General features: G+C 41.6%; 3 protein-coding genes, 1 long non-coding RNA gene and 1 other non-coding gene across 9 annotated transcripts; 2 read left to right on the forward strand and 3 right to left on the reverse strand.

Annotated features, from left to right (window-relative positions):
* Positions 1 to 43: 43 nt before the first annotated feature.
* Positions 44 to 11,120, forward strand: rad54l2 (RAD54 like 2). 5 transcript variants are annotated; one of them, XM_011613869.2, is made up of 22 exons: positions 44 to 223; positions 1,425 to 1,611; positions 1,849 to 2,116; positions 2,205 to 2,341; positions 2,433 to 2,573; positions 2,655 to 2,887; positions 2,979 to 3,161; positions 3,247 to 3,380; positions 3,529 to 3,725; positions 3,809 to 4,151; positions 4,251 to 4,428; positions 4,542 to 4,769; positions 5,010 to 5,128; positions 5,433 to 5,551; positions 5,844 to 5,943; positions 6,040 to 6,245; positions 6,390 to 6,559; positions 6,743 to 6,939; positions 7,177 to 7,361; positions 7,502 to 7,591; positions 7,668 to 7,760; positions 7,864 to 11,120. In XM_011613869.2, exons 2-22 carry the CDS (start codon positions 1,476 to 1,478, stop codon positions 8,865 to 8,867), a joined length of 4,461 nt encoding a protein of 1,486 aa, XP_011612171.2. In that variant the 5' UTR covers positions 44 to 223; positions 1,425 to 1,475; the 3' UTR covers positions 8,868 to 11,120. The 5 variants fall into 5 exon arrangements, with proteins under 5 accessions (XP_011612171.2, XP_011612170.2, XP_011612172.2 ...); XM_011613868.2 differs by lacking the exon at positions 44 to 223 and adding an exon at positions 285 to 630; XM_011613870.2 differs by lacking the exon at positions 44 to 223 and adding an exon at positions 285 to 613 and having other exon boundaries at positions 2,436 to 2,573.
* A 76-nt stretch (positions 11,121 to 11,196) lies between these two features.
* cyb561d2 (cytochrome b561 family, member D2) lies at positions 11,197 to 12,534 on the reverse strand. Its single transcript, XM_003973293.3, has 3 exons — positions 12,321 to 12,534; positions 12,200 to 12,237; positions 11,197 to 12,117 (listed from the first exon to the last, which is right to left on the reverse strand). The coding sequence occupies exons 1-3, from the start codon at positions 12,505 to 12,507 to the stop codon at positions 11,620 to 11,622; spliced, it is 723 nt and encodes a 240-aa protein (XP_003973342.3). The 5' UTR covers positions 12,508 to 12,534; the 3' UTR covers positions 11,197 to 11,619.
* Positions 12,535 to 13,246: 712 nt separating this feature from the next.
* Positions 13,247 to 18,463, forward strand: rassf1 (Ras association domain family member 1). The gene is made up of 7 exons (XM_003973294.3): positions 13,247 to 14,078; positions 15,271 to 15,560; positions 15,931 to 16,055; positions 16,555 to 16,659; positions 16,742 to 17,030; positions 17,103 to 17,218; positions 17,294 to 18,463. Exons 2-7 carry the CDS (start codon positions 15,272 to 15,274, stop codon positions 17,441 to 17,443), a joined length of 1,074 nt encoding a protein of 357 aa, XP_003973343.2. The 5' UTR covers positions 13,247 to 14,078; position 15,271; the 3' UTR covers positions 17,444 to 18,463.
* On the reverse strand, positions 16,416 to 16,487 carry trnae-cuc (transfer RNA glutamic acid (anticodon CUC)). The gene has a single exon. It is a non-coding gene; the product is annotated as a tRNA-Glu (tRNA).
* On the reverse strand, positions 17,088 to 19,275 carry LOC115246741 (uncharacterized). Its single transcript, XR_003885833.1, has 4 exons — positions 19,049 to 19,275; positions 17,803 to 17,846; positions 17,258 to 17,389; positions 17,088 to 17,182 (listed from the first exon to the last, which is right to left on the reverse strand). It is a non-coding gene; the product is annotated as an uncharacterized lncRNA (long non-coding RNA).
* Positions 19,276 to 19,608: the final 333 nt, after the last annotated feature.

Genomic DNA, 19,608 nt, shown 5'->3' on the forward strand with positions numbered 1-19,608 from the left:
GTGTTCGGGCTAAGCAGTCCTGCTGTCAATTTCCTGTGAGAGCCGTCGAAATTACGGAACTAAGGAGAAATTAAATTAACTCAGTCAGACCGTATTTTCCCTCTCACTATTCGTTATTGTGAATAACGATAAAAGAATGGAAACAGCAGCAGTTGTTTAAACGGTTTGCACATCTTTATGAGGATGTTATTGGATAATGTTTATTTACATTCGCAAAACAAAGGTAGCTCTTCTTTTCTAAAGAAGCTATTATGCATGAGTTGAGATATAAAGGAAAATAAAACCACGAGGCTTAATTCCGTCGATAAATGTTTGGATAGCATTAGGATGATTTTGATTGCTTTGGTCTATATATAAGCATCCGACCGCTCTAGACTTACATAATTTACGCAAAACACTCTTGTTTGTGTATTGATTGATTGATTGGATTCGATAGAAGACTTTTCAGTCCCGGAACCTTTGTTGTGGTGCCTATCAGAGGGACGGTATTGGTGAACACACACAGAGAAATGTAAATTATTAACGTTCATTTACCCAGTTACAACTACTGCAGTTTTAATTGATTGCTTATGTACATCGATATTTTCTAAAGTGTGCGTCTTTTGCCAAGAAGGTAAGCTTCCATAAGAGGTTGGTGTTTCAATCCACTGGACGGGTGTTTCCAAGCCGTGTATGTTAGCCTTGTAGTAATACAAGTTAGCATTAGCAACACGAAAGAAGATATTTATTTCTACGACAGCAATCAAAATTTAAGTTCTACGTGAAAAGTAGGCTTTATTCCAGCCACATTCACAACTAGCCATCCACCTCGTATACATTATACCTAACGGTATTCGATAAACAAGTCAACAATTTTGTTATTTAGCGTATGATTTTCGAATTTACTGTACTGTATTCTGAACGCAAATAAATATTTAGTGGTATTATTAATATTGTTTTTTCTCCTAAATCACAAAATACGTCTATTGCCGTCAGATGTTTGGTGGTTTTGGCCATCACCGACACTAAGTTCAGCAGTAAGCTGCAAAATTACATTGACGCGTTCTCTGTTATCATCTAAGCCCTGTTTTCTCATTCCCACAATGTCTTACTTTTGGACTTTTGCAACGTAAAATGAAATATTAAATACTTTGGCGTAATGCGATAACGTTAACATCTTGTACAAGGAACCTATTTCCGGGTAAAATTCAACTAATCTTAGGATTAAATGTACTCGATGAAAGCAAGTGATTAAAAAGGCTTAGACTAGCGTGATTTGATAGATCATACAATTAATTTGTATCTTGTGTATGTATAAGAGAGATAACTAACTGTGCAATCAAGTTAATCTGGTATAATTTCGAATATTGATCATTACTGTAGCTGTTACTTTTGCTGGAAGAATGCTGGAAGTGCACTGAAAAATTGATTGATATTGGTTTCAGAGCTTCTGATGAAGGTGTGTAGGTAAAAATTTGACAGTCGTGTAAGACACCATGTCTGAAGACGCAGTTTCAGAAAGTGACTTGGACACGAGCCTTATCAGTGAAGAGGAGTATCTTGAGAATGAGGAAGAGGAAGACATGGAAGAAGAGGAAAATGAAAATGATGGCGATGATGAAGATGATAGTGGTAAGTGAAAAATAATTTGCTCTGCCATTTTCATTTTGCATCTAATATTAGAAGATTTGGAGTGATGTTGAGCACTCATGTGGAAGTATTGACTGAATGATTAGGAAAGTAAAGAGCCTCAATAATATTATATGGTATATTAGAAAATTTGTGTTTCCTTGTAATTTGTACTTTGTTATAATAATTCTTGTAAGTAATTTCCTGAAATTTTAATTGAAATATTGTTTATTCTTAAAGAACGCCCTGGCAGTTCACAGAGCCAGTCAGCACACCAAGATGACAGGGGCTCCACCTCATCTGCTTCCAGAGAGCCATCATCAGAGCCTTCATCTCGCCCATCCTCCAGATCTTCCCCCAGACCTCCAGGCAGTCCAGAAAACACAAGCCAGAGCAAGCCACCATCCAGCAAAATCAAAAAACAGAAACCATCTAAAGGAAACAAATCATCAAAGTCATCAAAAGCCTCTAAAACCTCCAAGCCTGCCCACATGAGAAAGAATATTAGGTACTTTACTCGCCCATTTTTCAGTAATCTCTGAGATCATGAATCACATAATCAGTGATGTTTATTTATACATTGTTTCCTCTTGCAGAAAACTGTTGAAGGAGGATCAGTTGGAGGCTGGAACCAAGACGGCTCAACAGGAGGAGATGGACAGACGGAAACGTCTGGAGCAGCAGAGGAAAGAGTTTCCTGCTCCGGCTCCTGTTGTTCCAGACTCCCAGCTAGGTGACTGGCTCACCTTCTGTGATTTAGCCAACATTATACTGTCTTAACTTTCTTTCTGAAATGTCACTTCCATTTCCCATCTTTCCAACAGTAGATACTGCTTCGCTTTTAGGAGAAGTTTCTCACTTGGTTCCAGATTTGCTGAGCAAGCAGGATGTAATCTGTCTGGACAGTAGTGGTGATGAAGATGAAAAAGTGGACTCCAAGGTGCCTACGCTTGGTCTCAGAGATGGTAAGAACTTTAATAGAAAACTTTAATAGAAGATGATGTCTGATCGAACTTTTCACAGCATTTGATTTTGTGCCTCTACAGATATAATTGAGCTCAGTTCTGGGGATGAAGATTCCCTACAGATAAGCAGCGAATCAGCTGACGAAGATGCTCACGGCACCGCTGGTACTGAAGAGAGCAGTGGAGCACATATCAATGATGCTCTGAATCTGCCAGACGCCCACGGTCGTGTGCTTGTTAATATCAACCACCCTGCAGAGGAGAAAGACCTTTACCTTGCTCCACAGCTCGCCAGGGCTGTCAAACCCCACCAAGTAAAACAGCTGCAGTCTTTTAGACTTTCACATTTCAGCCTAATTCTTGTTCTATATTAAAGTTTGGGGTCCTCTTTTCTGTCTTTCCCAGATCGGTGGAATCCGTTTTCTTTATGATAACCTTGTTGAGTCTCTGGAACGGTATAAAACCAGCAGTGGGTTCGGCTGCATCCTCGCACACAGCATGGGGTTGGGCAAGACTCTGCAGGTCATTTCCTTCATTGATGTCCTAATGAGGAATACTGAGACTCACACTGTGCTGGCCATTGTTCCCGTGAGTGTTTTGAGTGTTTATAGCCCAGTTTAGATCAGAAAATCATTTATTTGATTAACTTGTAACTCTTTTTTTCTTCATAAAGGTGAACACAATTCAGAACTGGTTAACAGAGTTTAACCTGTGGCTCCCAGCTCAGGAATCCCTCCCACCAGAAACTGACCCCACAGTCATTACTGGCCGATCATTCAATGTTCACGTCCTCAATGATGAGCACAAGTATGTTACAAACCATAATGTGTGTAATGGAATTTACATTTGCTCAATTTGTAACAAGTTTCACCTTGTATTTTGTATCTATCCCTTATTTTTGGTTTGAGTTATTAATTATTTAATCATAATGTGAGCTGTTGATCACATTGTTCAGAACAACACTGGCGAGGGCCAAGGTGGTGGAGGACTGGTCCAGAGATGGAGGGGTGTTGCTGATGGGTTATGAGATGTACCGTCTGCTGACCATGAAGAAGAGCTTTGTGATGGGCAAGAGGAGGAAATCAAAGAAACCTACAGGGCCAGTTATCATCGACTTAGATGAAGAAGATAGACAGCAGGAGCTTATGAAAGGTCAGCAATGCCCATTGCTTTGAAAATGCAGTCGCTCCCAATGGAGGACTTATTCAGGTTGTCCTGGATGTTTGTATTTACAGGTATTGAGAGGGCCATTGCAAGGCCTGGACCTGATGTTGTGATATGTGATGAAGGTCATCGCATCAAGAATTACCATGCCAGCACATCACAGGCCCTTAAGAACATTCGCTCCCGACGCAGGGTTGTCCTGACAGGTTACCCTTTGCAGAACAACCTTCTTGAATACTGGTGCATGGTGGACTTTGTCAGACCAGACTTTCTGGGCACACGTCAGGAGTTCAGCAACATGTTTGAGCGGCCGATTCTGAACGGACAGTGTATAGACAGCACGCCTCAAGATGTTCGCTTGATGCGCTACCGCAGTCACGTGCTTCACAGTCTGCTGGAGGGTTTTGTTCAAAGGTAAACCATCTTCCCATATTGGTGGTTTGGGAAATAGACCATTTGCTTGATGCCTCTTTGTCCGTTGTCCTATTTCTTCTTTCTGTTATGTGTTCGTAGACGTGGCCATGATGTGCTGCGAGACCAGCTTCCTTCTAAGCAGGAGCATGTGATTTTGGTGCGCCTTTCTCCCATTCAGAGAGCATTGTATACTGAGTTCATGAAACGCTTTAGAGAAGCAGGAAACACTGGCTGGCTGGGTCTAAACCCACTCAAAGCTTTCTGTGTATGTTGCAAGGTAAGACTTATACCATCTGTCCTTCCATCCATTCACCTTCTTCTCCTTTTTCCCTTTTGGGGAAATCAACACTATTTCATTAAGAATGTTTCTGTTTTCTCTTCCTGATCTAGATTTGGAATCACCCAGATGTACTCTATGAAGCTTTGCAGAAAGAGAATCAGGCAAATGAGCAGGACCTGGACCTGGATGACATCACTTCAGCTGGTAACCCCCGCTGCCCTGCACCTGGTTCCGGACTCAAAGCAAAAGTAGCAGATCCATGTAACAGCAAAAACAACACCACGCTGCCAATCAACCACACCCAGGACCGAGCCAATCAAGTTATCACATATGAATGGGTGCGTCTTGTACAGCCATTTCGTCTGCTGCTGGGCTTTAACAGCGAATAGTCAAGACCCAAAGTGGAATTACTTTATCACTATTGTCTGTGTAAATTCTCAGTAATTTATCACTATTACTTTTTCCAGTGCTCAAGAATAAATTTGAACACCTGTTTTCTTTACTGATGCAGATTTGCAGAACTTTATTGTCCCTTTACCCCAAAACATTTTATATATCTTCTGTTTTTGTTTTTTTAGGCAAAGGACATAATGTCAAGCTACCATATGGGAATTCTGGAAAACTCGGCTAAGATGGTTCTGCTTTTCCATCTGATTGAGGAAAGCGTCAAAAAAAGAGACAAACTTTTGGTCTTTAGGTAAGCCCAACAAGCATTGCCTTAAACATAATTAAGTACCGGTAGCTTAGAGCTCGAGTGATTTCCTGATTTTGCTTTCTGGGTAATTTTGCAGGTTGCTGTAAGAATCAAATAGATCAGATATACAAACCCTCCTACGTTTTATGAGGTTGTCAAGTTTTGCAAGCAGAAATGTGTGCATTTACAATAAATCAAAGGCTTTTACATATATGAATGCAGGAGTTTATGCCAATGTAAAGAATGGCTCTGTTTGTAAACATTTTGTGACATGTATGTTATTGTATATTTCTTCTCATATTAATAGTCAAAGTTTGTCCACTCTGACTGTCATTGAGGACTTTTTGTCGAAGCGACCCATGCCTTCAGGAATCGCCTCCTCTGAGCCCAGGAGCCAAAACTGGGTCCGCAACCTCAATTACTACAGTGAGTCGTCCAGCCTGTGCTCTGTGTCTTCCCCTCCCCTCCGCTCCATCTCAAAAAAACTCAAACGTCTGATGGTCTTTTAAGATATGCTGTAGTTCCACCGCATTTTATTTGTTCACCTTTACTACCGGTACTCTGTTGCCCTGGAATAATTCTAAACACCATCTCTGCTTTGAGTCAGTGTTCAGTGAGACAAGTATTTCTATGAAATACACAAATATTCACAGTTATTGTAGATGGTCTAGTGTGTTGTATGTCTCTGTTAATGAAACGATGACACGCTTGTCTTCAGGACTGGATGGAAGCACATCAGCCTCAGAAAGAGAACGACTCATCAATCAGTTTAATGACCCAGAAAACAAAGCAGCTTGGGTCTTCCTTCTTTCCACAAGGTACAGACCTCTTCTCCCTTTTTTTCCCCCTGATATTCCCTGGTGGACATGTCGTCATTCAGTTTCTACTCGTGTTTGTTTTATCATTTTTTTTAGAGCGGGTTGCTTGGGGGTAAACCTGATTGGAGCTAACCGTGTGGTGGTGTTTGATGCCTCCTGGAACCCATGTCATGATGCCCAAGCAGTGTGTAGGGTGTATCGATATGGCCAGAGGAAACCCTGCTTCATTTATCGCCTTGTCTGTGATTTCACCTTGGAGAAAAAAATCTACGACAGACAAGTCTCGAAGCAGGGCATGTCAGGTAAAAGAGCTGTCGGCTTCGTTAAAATTGCGTGTTTTCCAGATTTTTTTTCAACTTTAAGAATTCATCTGTATGAGTGACATGTAAAGCTTTTTATCCAAGCGTCTTTATTCTCAATATTCTGCACGTGTGTGTTTTTTAAAGACCGAGTGGTTGACGACCTGAATCCGGGTCTCAACTTCACTCGTAAGGAAGTAGAGTCACTGCTGCATTTTGTGGAAGAGGAAGCAGGCCAGTTTAATCTGGCCATCCAGGAGGATTTTGAAGAAGTCATTTACCAGGCTTGTAAGCTTTACCCACACCTCGTCACTAAGGTACAGTCCCATCAACCTTTAATGTGATCATTTGAAATTAACTGAAAAAAACCTCAAAACATTTATAGAAAGATTCGTCTTCCAGATGATCTTTCTTTTTACTGAATCTACTTTTTTGGTATAGTCCACTCAGCACTTGATTCTCCAGTGATTCATTTGTCCTCTTTCTGTTTGTCTCTTTAGGAACCTTTTCATCATGAGTCTCTTCTGGTGGACCGTAAGGAGTCTAAACTGACAAAAGCAGAGAAGAGAGCTGCCAAGAAGAGTTACGAGGATGAGAAACGGGCCTCTGTGCCCTACTCTCGCCCATCATATGCCCCTTATTACCCAACCAGTGACCAGGCCCTCTCAAACATGCCAATGTTTAACCAACGTGGCTGGTGCGTGATGGCTTTGGTTTTTTTGCAAACCCATTACAATATTTGCCTGGTACTTAAAAGACATTTCATACTGCTGCTTGTTCAAAAACCAGCCTTTGGTGTTTTCCTGCTTCATTTCATCACACTATTTATCTCTGCAGTCTCTGCAAAAATCACACTTCTCATAAATAAAGTTCCAAACTAGTGTGTCTGTTTTTGAGCAGCTCCTGAGCTCAGCTCTTTTTTTTTTATTTTAAGGCGACACGTCTCAAGGCCGGATGACAAGCCTGTAGCGAGTGTCAGGCCCATCCAGTCCACCCCAATCCCCATGATGCCCCGGCAGGTTGGCGTGGGCATGGCGGGCTCCAGCTCTTCTGGAAGCCTGCCCGTCAACTTTCTACAGAAAGCTGGAGTTCAAGTGCAAAGGATTGTCACCACTACAGGTAATGTAGTGTGATTAAATACAAATTCCTCTTCATCACAGCTTAAATTGTCACATTTACGATCTACCCTTTTCGTGATTAAATGCTTGAAGCGCTTGTGAGATGATTAAAGAGTGGACTTTTGAAATCCAAATATGCAGATATTGTAATCCCAGGATCCAACAGTACAACAGATGTCCAAGCTCGAATTAATGCCGGAGAGAGCATCCACATTATCAGAGGATCGAAAGGTATCTGCAGCAGCCGTCGTCGATTTCAAAGCAATTAAAATTTCTGTCTCCATTATTTAACTTTTCTCTGTCATAGGCACCTACATTAGGACGAACGATGGAAGAATTTTTGCTATTCGATCAGGAAAATTAGGTAGAGGAACAGTAGGGGACCATGTTGTGCCCAGAGGTAAATATTCAGTTATCAGTTATTTAGTTATTTGGAATTGCTGTTATACAAAAAGCTTCTGTGTTTGGGCTTTTTCACAACTGCATTTTTCTTTCTGCCACAGACAACCCGAGTTTTCTCAGCCATCCTGTAAGTAATGGCTGCTCATCACCTGTGAATCAGCAGCAGCACTCCAGTAATGGGGAGCAGCAGCCATCCTCTCCATTAAGCTCAGAGATTCTCACAGAGTTCAGCCGCTACGCCGCATCATCCGGGGCCGGTGGCACCAGGAACGAAATGCCATCTCCATCCGACACTTCGAGCACACCGGCGGGAAATGAAGCTTTACAAAACAATGAAACTCTTGATCTCAGTAGACAATTAAGCGACCACCTTCTGAGCTCGGGTTTGGAGGTGCGTGGCGGTAAACGACGAAGCAGCGAAAACCAAGGCAACCCACAAGCGGGAGTCAAGCGCTCCTCTGCTGCAGCACATTTCCCTGGAATGTCCATGGGATCTAGTGGGCTCAGTTTTCCCCCCATGGGTCTGAACTCCTCATCCATACTGGGCAACCTCAGCCACATGAGCCACCCCCTCCTGATGTCTGGCGGTGGTGGGTCATCCTTCCTTCAGCCGTCAGGGCAAGCACGAGCTGACCTACAGAGCATTTTCCCCTCTGCAGGTTCAGACTTACTGAGACATTCTGTTACAGGAAACGGACACATTCCCACCCCCTCCTCATCATCGCTGCCCACCGTTTTCTCATCTGCTTCCACCACCAGCCCCATGTCATCCTCATCGACTGCAGCGCCTTCCTCCTCTCTGGCGTCAGGTTCTCTGCCTCCATACCTGATGAATCCAAACATGACAAGCCTGCTGTCGTCAGGCTTCCCCCTCAACTACTGTCAGTCGCTGCTGTCTGAACCGAGGATGTTCCCCAACCCTCTCCTCTCCGGGTCAGGGGGGTTCCCTGTGCCTAACTCCAACTCTCAAGGTCTCCTCTCACATTTTAACAATCCCACTTCCAGCCTGTTGGGGGCAGCTCTCTCCCAGCCAGACAGACGCGAGGACACAGAAAACGGCGGCAGCAGTTCTGATGACGACGTCATAGAGGTGATGGGACAGTAGAAACTCAAAAATCCAGGAGTCGGGCAGTGTAGCGCGCAGTAGGATTGGAAGTGTTGAGTTGAAGACATTATGCTGTATTCAGAAGAGGGGAATACAGAATACAATTGGTTATTTGGGGGTGGGGGGGGGGGGTGAGAGCCTAGCACGATAAAGTGGCTCACTCTCAAGTTTTTCACGAGCTATGATTTGTTTATCCAGAACCGTAGTATTGAGTTTAAAAAGTTAATGCTACAATGGGTTCGTCCTTTGTTAGTCAGCCATTTAAATCATTTATGTGACCTCATCATTGTTGGCTCTTCTCTCATTCCTTAAGGTTTCTGAACATTTTTAGAGAGGCTTACGCTCTATATCTCATCATGGAACCAGCTACATTTATTCAGGTGCTTTCTAACAGACTCCTGGTAGATGGGACCCTGGTGTTTGTTTATTTTCCTTGAACGTTGGGAGGAATCATTCCCCGAAAGACTGGTGGAATTTCTTTCGCCAGATTGCTTTGGAACGGTCAAGGTCGAACCAAAATCCGACTTGTTGTCACACGTTTTTTTCTTCAGCACACATTTAATTTTTAATGAGAAAAACTGGAAAGTTATAGACCATCGTAAACAATTCCAGAACATGAATTGACTTGATATAATATTTAGAAAGAATCCTTCAGTGCTTATCTTTTAATAAGAGAGGTTTTAGGCTTTCAGAGCATATTTTAGTCTAGAAATTCCATAGATGTTGTAGCATCCCCTGTTGAAAATTATGTGTAAAAGAGTACTTGACCATGTTGATACTCTGTAAATAGACATTATCAATGTTTATATTGCAAGTTAATTCTGTGCAGTGTGTAGATTATGGTGTAGCCAGATGGTACATTATTACACCAACTACCATGAGAAAAAAATCCGCTCTGGGGAAACTTCATAACTTCCTTTTCTTTTCTTATAGTTGAAACAAAATAGAATGTACTTTTCATGTTAGCCTTTGATAGGGCCGGGACAAGGATTCGGACTGTGCGCTTTAAGTTTAGCCTTAAATATATAATAAAAATGGGGTCTGGAGTCTTAACATTCACGTTAGCACAACTATGTTGTTGTTTGTTTGTTTTTTTTACAAATCTGCTGGAAGAACTACTGAGCATTTAGAGTTCGGTGTCACTTTGAAAAGGCAAGTTTGGGACAGTCAAACATTGTCATTAATGCACCGTGTGAACGCCTAAAGGAGGGTGGGATGCCAGTTTTCAAAGATGTGTCTTGTTAAAGTTATGCCTTGACTGTCCCTGCCCCCCCACCACCTTTTTTTCCCCAAGTGATTTTTTTTTTCACGAGTTGTGTCAATTACCTTCATGTAGCCTGAGTGTAAAAACCCTTTAATCAGTGTAGCTACCAACCCTCAAAGCAGAACATTGCGATCACCTGTGACATGTGGGAGCTGGGAGGGTCGGGGTGGGGGGTGGTGGGGGGCGGTAGTGCCCTCACCGAACTGACTGTACGTGCAGTGGCTTCTGTCAGTGTTGTCGGTCAGTATCCACAGTACTTTAGGGAGTCTGAGGTGTCTGCTGTGCTCTGTAGCCTTGTGTATCTTTGTTGTGACGACAGCTCAAGGTGTATAGATGTAGGAATTTCCCCATAGTCGGTTGGTTGCATCGGTGAGGTAATTAGCCTTTTGAAAACACTGGATAACCTGACATAGCAGGTCAATCCAGCTGATAAATTTGTGTACAGATATTTTCTTGCGAAGACCTCTTCCTCCCACTGAGTATTGTCGATTCTGTTTGCTACCGTCTCCTTTTCTGTAGTTTATTTCCTCCAATATCCTAAAAATTTTTGGGAATGCACTGGTTTCCAATTGGAAGTCGGGGTCAGTTCCTTGAAAAGAGAATACAATGCGAACAGTAACCCATAATGACCCCACGTCTTTATTCTCAGTCATCTTAAAACACTGCATTTAAATCCTGGGCATCATCATTTTGGAGGGAAAAACCAATACAGATCAATACTTATCAGATATGCACATTTTATTTTCAGTGGGTTTTCATTTTTATATCTTCTTACTGATGTTGACTTTTCTGGCAGTTATTTTTCTCATTTCAGTGTACAATTAGTGTCTGAAATGTATTTATTTATAATGGAAAATGTATTGTTTTTGTAATTTTTTTAACCTTTTGTTGACTTGACCCATTGGTGGCCAATCAAGTAAGAAGTCTCGATCAAGTTGTTTGACTGTGTTCTGTATGTTATTTTAACAGTAAAACACTCTTCTACTGCAGTGTGAATCAAGTCCTCTTTTTTTATTTGTGAAATAGCACTCAAATTATTAGGAGTCATTATTCAGTCACAAGTAATCAATGGCAGCAGAAACCTGAAACTTTATTAACCCCTCAATCGTGACAAAAACGTGAACATGTGGCTAAAAAAAGTAATCAAAGGCAGCAAAAACAAAATTCTAATCCAAGATTTGAGAAATCCAGCATTGGCAAAGTAGAGGGAGGGTCATGCTTCCTAAAATGTTTGTATTCATTTTCACTTTAAAAACTTTGGAATGAATTAACATGAATGTTACTGTTGGGGAGGGAGAGGAAATGTTTTGGCTCAAACATAAAATGGCATTTTTCCAAAGCAAAATCTCAATGAATGTAAAAAGCTATGTTGGTGTAATAAGAGTTTAACCCTGAATCAAACATGTGACCACAAAAGTGATGAAAAAACAAACAGCAACCTGAGTATAATCAAATATTCATGTGTAAGAGTTGGTCTTTCAGTCTGGACTACAATCGTTTCTTAGACGAGTAACCAGCCTTGATTTGGGTAATCATGTAGAAGGCACAGAGGACGGGACACAGAGCTATAAGGTACCAAGTGGAACCGTTGACAGATGCAGTGAACCAGGCAGAGCTGAGGCCAAGAACCAGGCTGATGCTGCCCAGCAGGTACGTCAGCGTCCCGGTGGCAGAGTGATATTGTTTGAGTTTAGCCAGAGACCAGCCTTTGGCCAAAGAGTGGTAGAGGAGGGGCAGCGCTGCCAGTGACTGCAAGATTGTCACCCACACTGTCCCTGCGCCAAGGACACCATGCCAGGAGGTCAAATGAGGTTTGCCATTTAGGTGCTTGTTGTAATAGATGGTCACGACACCCAAAAGGGCACAAGAAACACAGAGAACCTGCAGGATCCAGTGAAACTGCCTTTTTGTCCTGTATGTAAACGTTTTGATGGGGGAGCCATAGGGGGAGAAAATGAGTATGGCTTCTGACATAAAGAGGGAAAACTGATGAAAAAGAAGAAATGAAGGTCATCATCATTATTGATATGGTGCATTAGTTGAAAGGGGGGAAATAGTTTTGACTTACAGCTAGCGTCATCAAAAAAGGGTGCCAGGAAAACAAACCTAAAACAAGACAAATCAAATTTATTCTGTTTCAAGACAGACCCGGAGATTGTGAGCAGAACTGATCCAGTAGGGAAACTCACTTGAACCTGGACGACTCTGAAGTGTAATAAATATAGTGAAAATGATGCAAACACAGTGGATCAACACTAGAAACACCGTCCTACTATAACTGGAAACACTAGACTCAGAATTTTTGCTAGAATTCATGTTTGAGAAAACCTTTGGGACGAACAGCGTCTTCTTCGTATTTTCTTCCTGCTCCGTCATACGAGTCAGTTCACCAATCCTGCGGCACGCCAGCGCCTCCTGCCGTTGTGGAATGATATAACAGTCCCGAACATAAACTTTTAGATGTACAGTATAGCATATACATATGCAGATGTATATGTATAGTTTGGTTTTCAACTGTGAAAAATCGCCATGTCAGAAAGGAAATAAAATACAAAATTTTGGTTATATTAAGGTAAATCTGAAAACATGTACATTCATAATAATGACATTTAGGCCATTTAAAACAAAAATGTAAAGCACTCCAATTTGAGTTATGGAAACCAGAAGGTTTCTGTTCATTACAGTGTGTATCTATCTAGAGAAAGAGGCTGGTGAGTTGGTGTATTATGAATAATGGTGGAATGGTGGACATGAAATGTTCTGGAAGTGACTTTTTTTTCTTTTTTCGTATGTTACAGACAAGGTGGCACAATCCTGCGTATCTAATCCAGTGTCCAATTTGCTTAAATTACTGATACTCATCTGTGAACATTTCTCAAAATTACCAGATATAACAGAAGAGTATTAAAACAATGTACCAGACTGAGAAGTGCAGGTCAAACAAAGCTTGACTTGGATGTGGTAAACAGTGTCTATTACACATATTTCATAACTCACCTGATTATTACCTCCGCCATGGCGGTCACGTGACAGCTGGTGGGTTTTTTTTTGTTGTTTGCTTGTATGTTTAGCTCATATCTAATCTCAGCATAACTCTCTTCCTGTTGTGTTTTGATCAAAACTTTATTTTTTCACACATTATGAAGGCTTCACAATATATTTTCAGCACCAAAGCTGCAATTTATTTCAGCAACAGTCACACCAAATAAAAGTGTCAACCAACGAATTATGCTTCTATTAACAACCTGGATTAAAGGCATGACTGAATGATGAAAGTCATCACTGCTGGCATTTAATCATCAGAGGTGAAAACACCACTTGTCCTAACAGTTATTTTCTCCCATTAGCAGTATCATAAAATAGTGTGTAATTAAAGTAGCACAAAAAAGTTAATTATGCCATTAACACGATGTACAATCCCATCATCAACTCCAGCAGTATTCAAATTTGACGAGGAATTTCAGCAATGATTTACTGGAATGCCACATAAAGATGTGGAGGCAGCATTTGGTTATCTACCACACCAAAACAACCACCCCAACAGTAGTCCCAGCACTTGGGATTCTTTTTAAACAGCCCTCCTGTTGTGGCCCCTGCAAACAGAGCAGAGGTGCGTGGGTGTCAGGTGAGCCCCTTCCTCTGAGACCTGCGGGTGAGAGGCACGGCTGCCAAAACGCGCACGCACGCCACACACGCATCAGGTTGAAGCACCACAAGCAAACGCAAAGACTACAGGCATGGAGTCCATCGCTGTCCACACTGGGGATGGGTGAGGGAGAATCCCGTTTCGGCCGACAGGATTAAACGGTAATCCACGCTCAGAATGTGCATGCGCAAACTGCGGTGCGTGTGTCCGGGCGCGGCGACGATTCGGCGTTTGCAATCGACAAATTCCGACCCCGGTGGATCTCCTCCAGTGGAGGAGTAACGGCGATGTCTTAAAGAAGGTAAGGTCCTTTCAACGATCTGTCTCCCAGCAAATCTGAACATTTGTTTCAGATGAGTTTGTCGTCCTGTTTCCGGATGGATGGAACACAAGGTGTCGTCACAGCGCTGTTTTTGGAATAACAGCAACCCCTTTAAAACAAACAAACAAACAAACAAACAAAGCATTAACCATTTGTCAACATTTAAATGCGTTGCGCTTCCTCCCGTGTGAAGATAAGTGATGGCAGAAGCAGCCAGCATGCCTGGATGCTCCGGGTTACAATGTGTTCTTGTTGCCTGGGTAATTGCGCCGTGATGTGACCCAGTTGGCTGCTGACTGACTGACTGAGCCTCGGGTTGTTCATATTCAAGTCACAGTGGATTGTCAGGAAACTTAGAGAAGAGGCCTTCTGGTGCACATATGAATGTTTTATTCGCCCTATTACCTCCAGAAAAAGTGAGGTTCGCTCTGTATCACACACACTTAAATAATTATTCGAAATAGTGTGTTAGATTATATTTATTTGATTGTTCATATGAAAAGGTGTTCTTTTATTTAATATGTGACACACTCACTGTTGTTGAGCGTGAGTACCTGGGTAGAATGCAATTCTTAAAGTCAATCATCCCCATTATAAGACCTGAATTAAATAAATACAATAAATATCCTGTTTGTTGGTTTACACTAAGCTGATTTATATTTTAAAATCTTGAATAAAATATATCCATTAGACTTTTGAAATGTATGAGATTAAAAGTAATAAAAGTCTGTTTCTTACTTCAGTCATGCTACCATTCTTATTCATAAGTGTAAATCTTTTCTCATTGTTGTCTTTAAGGAACATGTTGATTTGAAATGTAGTTTTGTCTCGGCGTTACACGTGGAAAACAGTATATTTTCATATTTATGTTACAGGATAGCAAAGGATTATACTAATGATGCTGACCCACATTTTATTCGAATCATGCAAGTCCTCACATCACATATCAGTTTAATCTGCTAATGGTATCATGACGTTATTTTTCTTTTCATAAGTGACTATCTGTATTGCTTTGACTGGACAATAATTGTATTTGTGTTTGAAAATCTTATGATATTCTTTCTCCAAGGCTTAAATATCTAACTAACAATGCAAGTTTATTCAATGTAATGCTTGCTCAGGTCAGGGCTGGATGTAGAGTAGCTACCTGATGTGTCTTCATCAACAACAGGATGTCTAAATGTGAGCTGATCGAGCTCAAGGACCTCAGCGTTAACGACCCCATCGAGCTGGCTGCACCTGCACCACGTAGGGCCCCACCTGTACACCCGGGTCAGCCAAGCCACTTTCAGGTAGTGCGTCTGGTTGGGGACAGCGTCAGCATCGAGGCGTCGCGGCGCCACACCGGGGATGCCTGGGATGGTCACGACTTCCAACCCTACAATCACACCTACCTCACGTGGTGCGACCTTTGTGGAGAATTCATCTGGGGTCTTTACAAGCAAAGTTTGCGCTGTAACAGTGAGTATTGGAGAATCCTATAGTAAGACTAAGTTATGCTATAGGCTCCATGGAGTTGACACCACTGATTGCTTTTTACTATCAACAGCAAACTCTGGGAAGCTTCCAGAAGGGTTTTAAACAGTTCCATTGTTCTGTGATTGTCTTTTACCATTTGCCTTTTCTACCTCAGTTCAATGAACTTAAATCTCTGAAATATTAGAACATTTTATCTTGATTCGTCATTCTTCGAACGATGATGTTGCACCTACAGTAAGGTGTCCTGGAGATTTTACTGAATGTTTCACAATGAGTAGTTTGATATTAGAAAAATGTGCTAAATTTGCATCCTTAAGTTAATCAAAGGATCTTTCTGTCTGTCTGCCATCAGATTGCAGTTACACTTGTCACTATCGCTGCCAGCCGTTCATCCAGCTGGACTGCAGCACAAATGGGAAATTATTAACAGAAGAGGAGGAGACATTAGCTGAATCCTTTGAAAGGGACACAAATGTGGTGAGAATGTCGTGCCTACGGATAAATCGTGCCCTTCCTTGAATTCTTTAGTAACTATTAGAATAATGTCAGTAAAGTTGCCAGAGAAGATGTTTATCACTTCAGTTATTAAAAACAAGACAAGAGAAAGGGAAGTAAAAACGGTATGCATTAGAAATATTATGTATATTATTAATATTTATCTATTCTAAAATAAAGATTATAGACTAAATCTTGTAATATTATTTAAACAATAAGGCCAAATAAAATGATCTTATTAAGAATACGTTTATTAATCCTCCTAGTTAAATTATGGATTTCATGTGCATTGATATTAATTATTCATAAACAACCTTCGTTTAAAACAACTGCCAAAACAAGTTCCCTGACCGGGAATCGAACCCGGGCCGCGGCGGTGAGAGCGCCGAATCCTAACCACTAGACCACCAGGGAACGCATGTGTCGATTTTGTCACCTTTTTTTTTTATTTCCAGTTACTTACTTGCATTTGCTTTTTTAGGATGAACAGATTGATTGGAGTAAACATGAGATGACGGTCACTGAAATTCAACACAAGGTTAAAGAGTACAATTCGCAGACCAACAGCAATCTCAACATGGTGTTTGTAAGTTTTAAGCATAATTGTATATAACTTCGCAGACACAATGCAGGTGATATTCTTTTACATCGAACTGTGTGAATTTCAGAATAGAGACGGGACCTACACAGGCTTCGTCAAGGTCCATTTTCAGTTAGTCCGGCCCATCTCCCTCCCTCCACACGAAAGCGTGCGTTGCAATCCAGGTGAAGCCCGGCAGGACAGGTGGATGAGACGGAGAACTTCTTTCTACCTCCCCAAAGACGCGGCCAAGCACCTTCACATAAGCTCCCAGACACGCGTACGAGAGGTGATTGAGGCCTTGCTCAACAAATTTACCGTGGTGGACAACCCAGCCAAGTTTGCTTTGTTTGAACACACTGAGAGACAAAGTCAAGGTATAAACTCATTTATCAAAATGATAATAACTGAACATTACATCCTTATCCATTGGTTTTTGATTTATTTAGTATGCATGCGGAAACTGAGCAATGACGAATGTCCCCTCTTCCTGCGCTTGTGTGCCGGCCCCAGTGAAAAAGTGATGAGCCTTGTTTTAAAAGAGAATGAAACAGGGGACATTAATGTAAGACGACACAACTGCTTCTCCAGAGACTACAGCCACCTGCTGTTGATGTCAACTGTCTCTTTCTCTCCACAGTGGGACGCATTTAGTTTTCCTGAGCTGTGCAACTTCCTGAGAATCCTGAAGCGTGAGGAGGAGGAACATGTGCGTCAGATCGTGCGACGCTATGCCCTAGCAAGAGACATGATGAAGCAGGCCATGGCCAGGATTACAACTCCAGCTTGATTTGGGCTGACTTCTTCATACAAACATTCACACAAGAGAACGCAAATGAAGCCACTGAAATGTAAAGTCAGACAAACATGATCTTAAAAAAGGTGTAGGGAGCGGTTGCAGGGTAAAAGGGTGTTAGTTAAAGGCTTTTGCACATGAGTAACTATTGCAGTTATTAGAGCTATTTGATGTGTCTTTTCTTGGTGTAAATGCACTACAGGAACTAGGAGAACTTTAACTAATTTACCCTCATTTTAGGGATCAAGATGGACTGAGACCACTATAATAAAAACAACACAAAAGTGTTTACGCCGAATAATCAGTTGGTATGCGGAAATGTATGTAAAGCATCAGGGCGACGGTTAAAATACCTGCCTCTATTTCCTCTTGATTGGCAAATCCAGTTGTTCAGCTTCTGGAGACAGGTGGCAATAGCATGAATCCACTGTTAAATATACTACTTACTATTAGTTATATGCATTATGATTTCTTGGTCATGAGACAAGGCATGCTATTACCACGGTTTATGTTACTATATATTTCCCAATGACAGCTTAAACATAGCCAGAACAGGAAAAGAAACAGTTCTCAGGGGAGCTCCTCCGAATAGCTATTCTTTTAAAAGTATTCCCGTAGCTCAGTGTGAAAGTGCCCATCACTCTCATGGAACTGGAAGTAGCTGTGACCTTTACTCTCTATTTAACATCTTAAATTGGGTTCAATTGCTTTTGTCGGTTAAACATGAAACTACAATGTCGATAATTCAGCAATTAAGATTAAAAGGGAAGGAATTTGTTCAATGAAGTACTGCCTATCGGACTACGGCCGTATTTTTTGGGACCTGGGTAATGAAATTGATCTTGCCAATGTTGTGGACGTGAAGCCATTATCATTTGGATGCATTGATGGTCAAAACCATTTATGAACATTTGTTATGCAATGTTATGCTGGATTTACACTGTGGAAACATTCCTGCTAATGTGAAACAAACTCAGTTTACATTCCAGTTGTCTAATAAATTGAAGAGAACATAAACACTGAGATTCCAAAAATATTTTGGAAACTTCTGATAAAAATATCTTTCATACTCCGGTACAGTAGGTGGCAGACTGAATTCCTTAATTCGAGGTTCCCCCAAAATCGAAGAGGAAGAAGAAGAAAACGGCAGTAAAGACGAAGAAGAAGAAGAACCATAGTAGCTAAACATCTAGCAGCTAGCGTAACCCTGTTTCAACTGGGTTCTGCTTTGCAGATTTCCAAACCCCCATTAGACAAGTTTGCCAGTAGCCAAGGGCGGCCAACCGGCTGAACTCCGCATCTGTCAGGTTGCCATTTAGTTTATCTTAAGCGTATGTGCCCTTTTAGAGGTGAACATAGCCATCAGCCGTTTGAAAATTAGATTTAAAGACGTTGCTTTACTGAAAGTGTTTATATGTATAGGTTAGGTTGGCGGTGGAGTTGCGAAATGACATTAGATGCAGAGATAATAACAGCATTGTACTGACTGCGCGTCTCGGTATTGTGCGTCAAAGCTATGTTAGCATTAGCCATTTATTGGTACCTATGTTATTCCCCAGCAGGGCTAATCAACATTTAATTGATATCACTCACACTCACTCAAAGGCCTTTTCTGATGTATACTTTTGCATTGACAATCTATGTTGTGGTGTTTTTTTAGCCTCCTGCACAAGGGTCACTCTGCTGGGGTAATTGGAGGCACCCCGGATTCCCTATTAGCCATATATTTTGTATTGATTATACGGTAGCTCTAATTATTATGCAACCAATGTGTTACATTAAAGATATAGTATTAGATATTGGCCTAACTGTCCGTTGTATGTGAATCTTTTCAGAGGCTCCTTGTCGTGTAGGTCACCTTTCGTCTTACAGTCACGCTGTAGCACCCCAGGCTGTCCTGTCTCTCAAGGAAATTATGTGCTGTAGCTGAAGATGGGTGGGAGCGGCTCCAAATCCAAAGGATTTTGGCCTTTTACTGGCTCAGGAAGTACGGATGATTCAACCAAAGATGGAAAGGAACAGTCACTTAAACGGGGACAAAGCTATCCAAGTGCAACACCCTTTGTGCTTACTAGAAAAAGGTGAGTATAGCTGCAGCAACTGACTGAATTTTGGAACATCTCCAACAGACTGGATATCTGCTGGGTCTTCATCTTCAT

This window comes from Takifugu rubripes, chromosome 19 (genome assembly GCF_901000725.2).
Source record: "Takifugu rubripes chromosome 19, fTakRub1.2, whole genome shotgun sequence".
Lineage (NCBI taxonomy): Eukaryota > Metazoa > Chordata > Actinopteri > Tetraodontiformes > Tetraodontidae > Takifugu > Takifugu rubripes.

Bases quoted from the DNA above. Each gene is read 5' to 3' on its own strand.
- rad54l2 (XM_011613869.2), top strand. From the start codon at position 1,476: ATGTCTGAAGACGCAGTTTCAGAAAGTGACTTGGACACGAGCCTTATC. The intron at 3,162-3,246 runs GTGAGTGTTTTG...TTCTTCATAAAG, and splicing joins CTGTGCTGGCCATTGTTCCC to GTGAACACAATTCAGAACTG. The intron at 6,246-6,389 runs GTAAAAGAGCTG...TGTTTTTTAAAG, and splicing joins CTCGAAGCAGGGCATGTCAG to ACCGAGTGGTTGACGACCTG.
- cyb561d2 (XM_003973293.3), bottom strand. From the start codon at position 12,507: ATGACGGAGCAGGAAGAAAATACGAAGAAGACGCTGTTCGTCCCAAAG. The intron at 12,238-12,320 runs GTGAGTTTCCCT...GTCTTGTTTTAG, and splicing joins TCAGAGTCGTCCAGGTTCAA to GTTTGTTTTCCTGGCACCCT. The intron at 12,118-12,199 runs GTAAGTCAAAAC...CTTTTTCATCAG, and splicing joins CTTTTTTGATGACGCTAGCT to TTTTCCCTCTTTATGTCAGA.
- rassf1 (XM_003973294.3), top strand. From the start codon at position 15,272: ATGTCTAAATGTGAGCTGATCGAGCTCAAGGACCTCAGCGTTAACGAC. The intron at 16,056-16,554 runs GTGAGAATGTCG...TTGCTTTTTTAG, and splicing joins TTGAAAGGGACACAAATGTG to GATGAACAGATTGATTGGAG. The intron at 17,031-17,102 runs GTATAAACTCAT...TGATTTATTTAG, and splicing joins CACTGAGAGACAAAGTCAAG to TATGCATGCGGAAACTGAGC.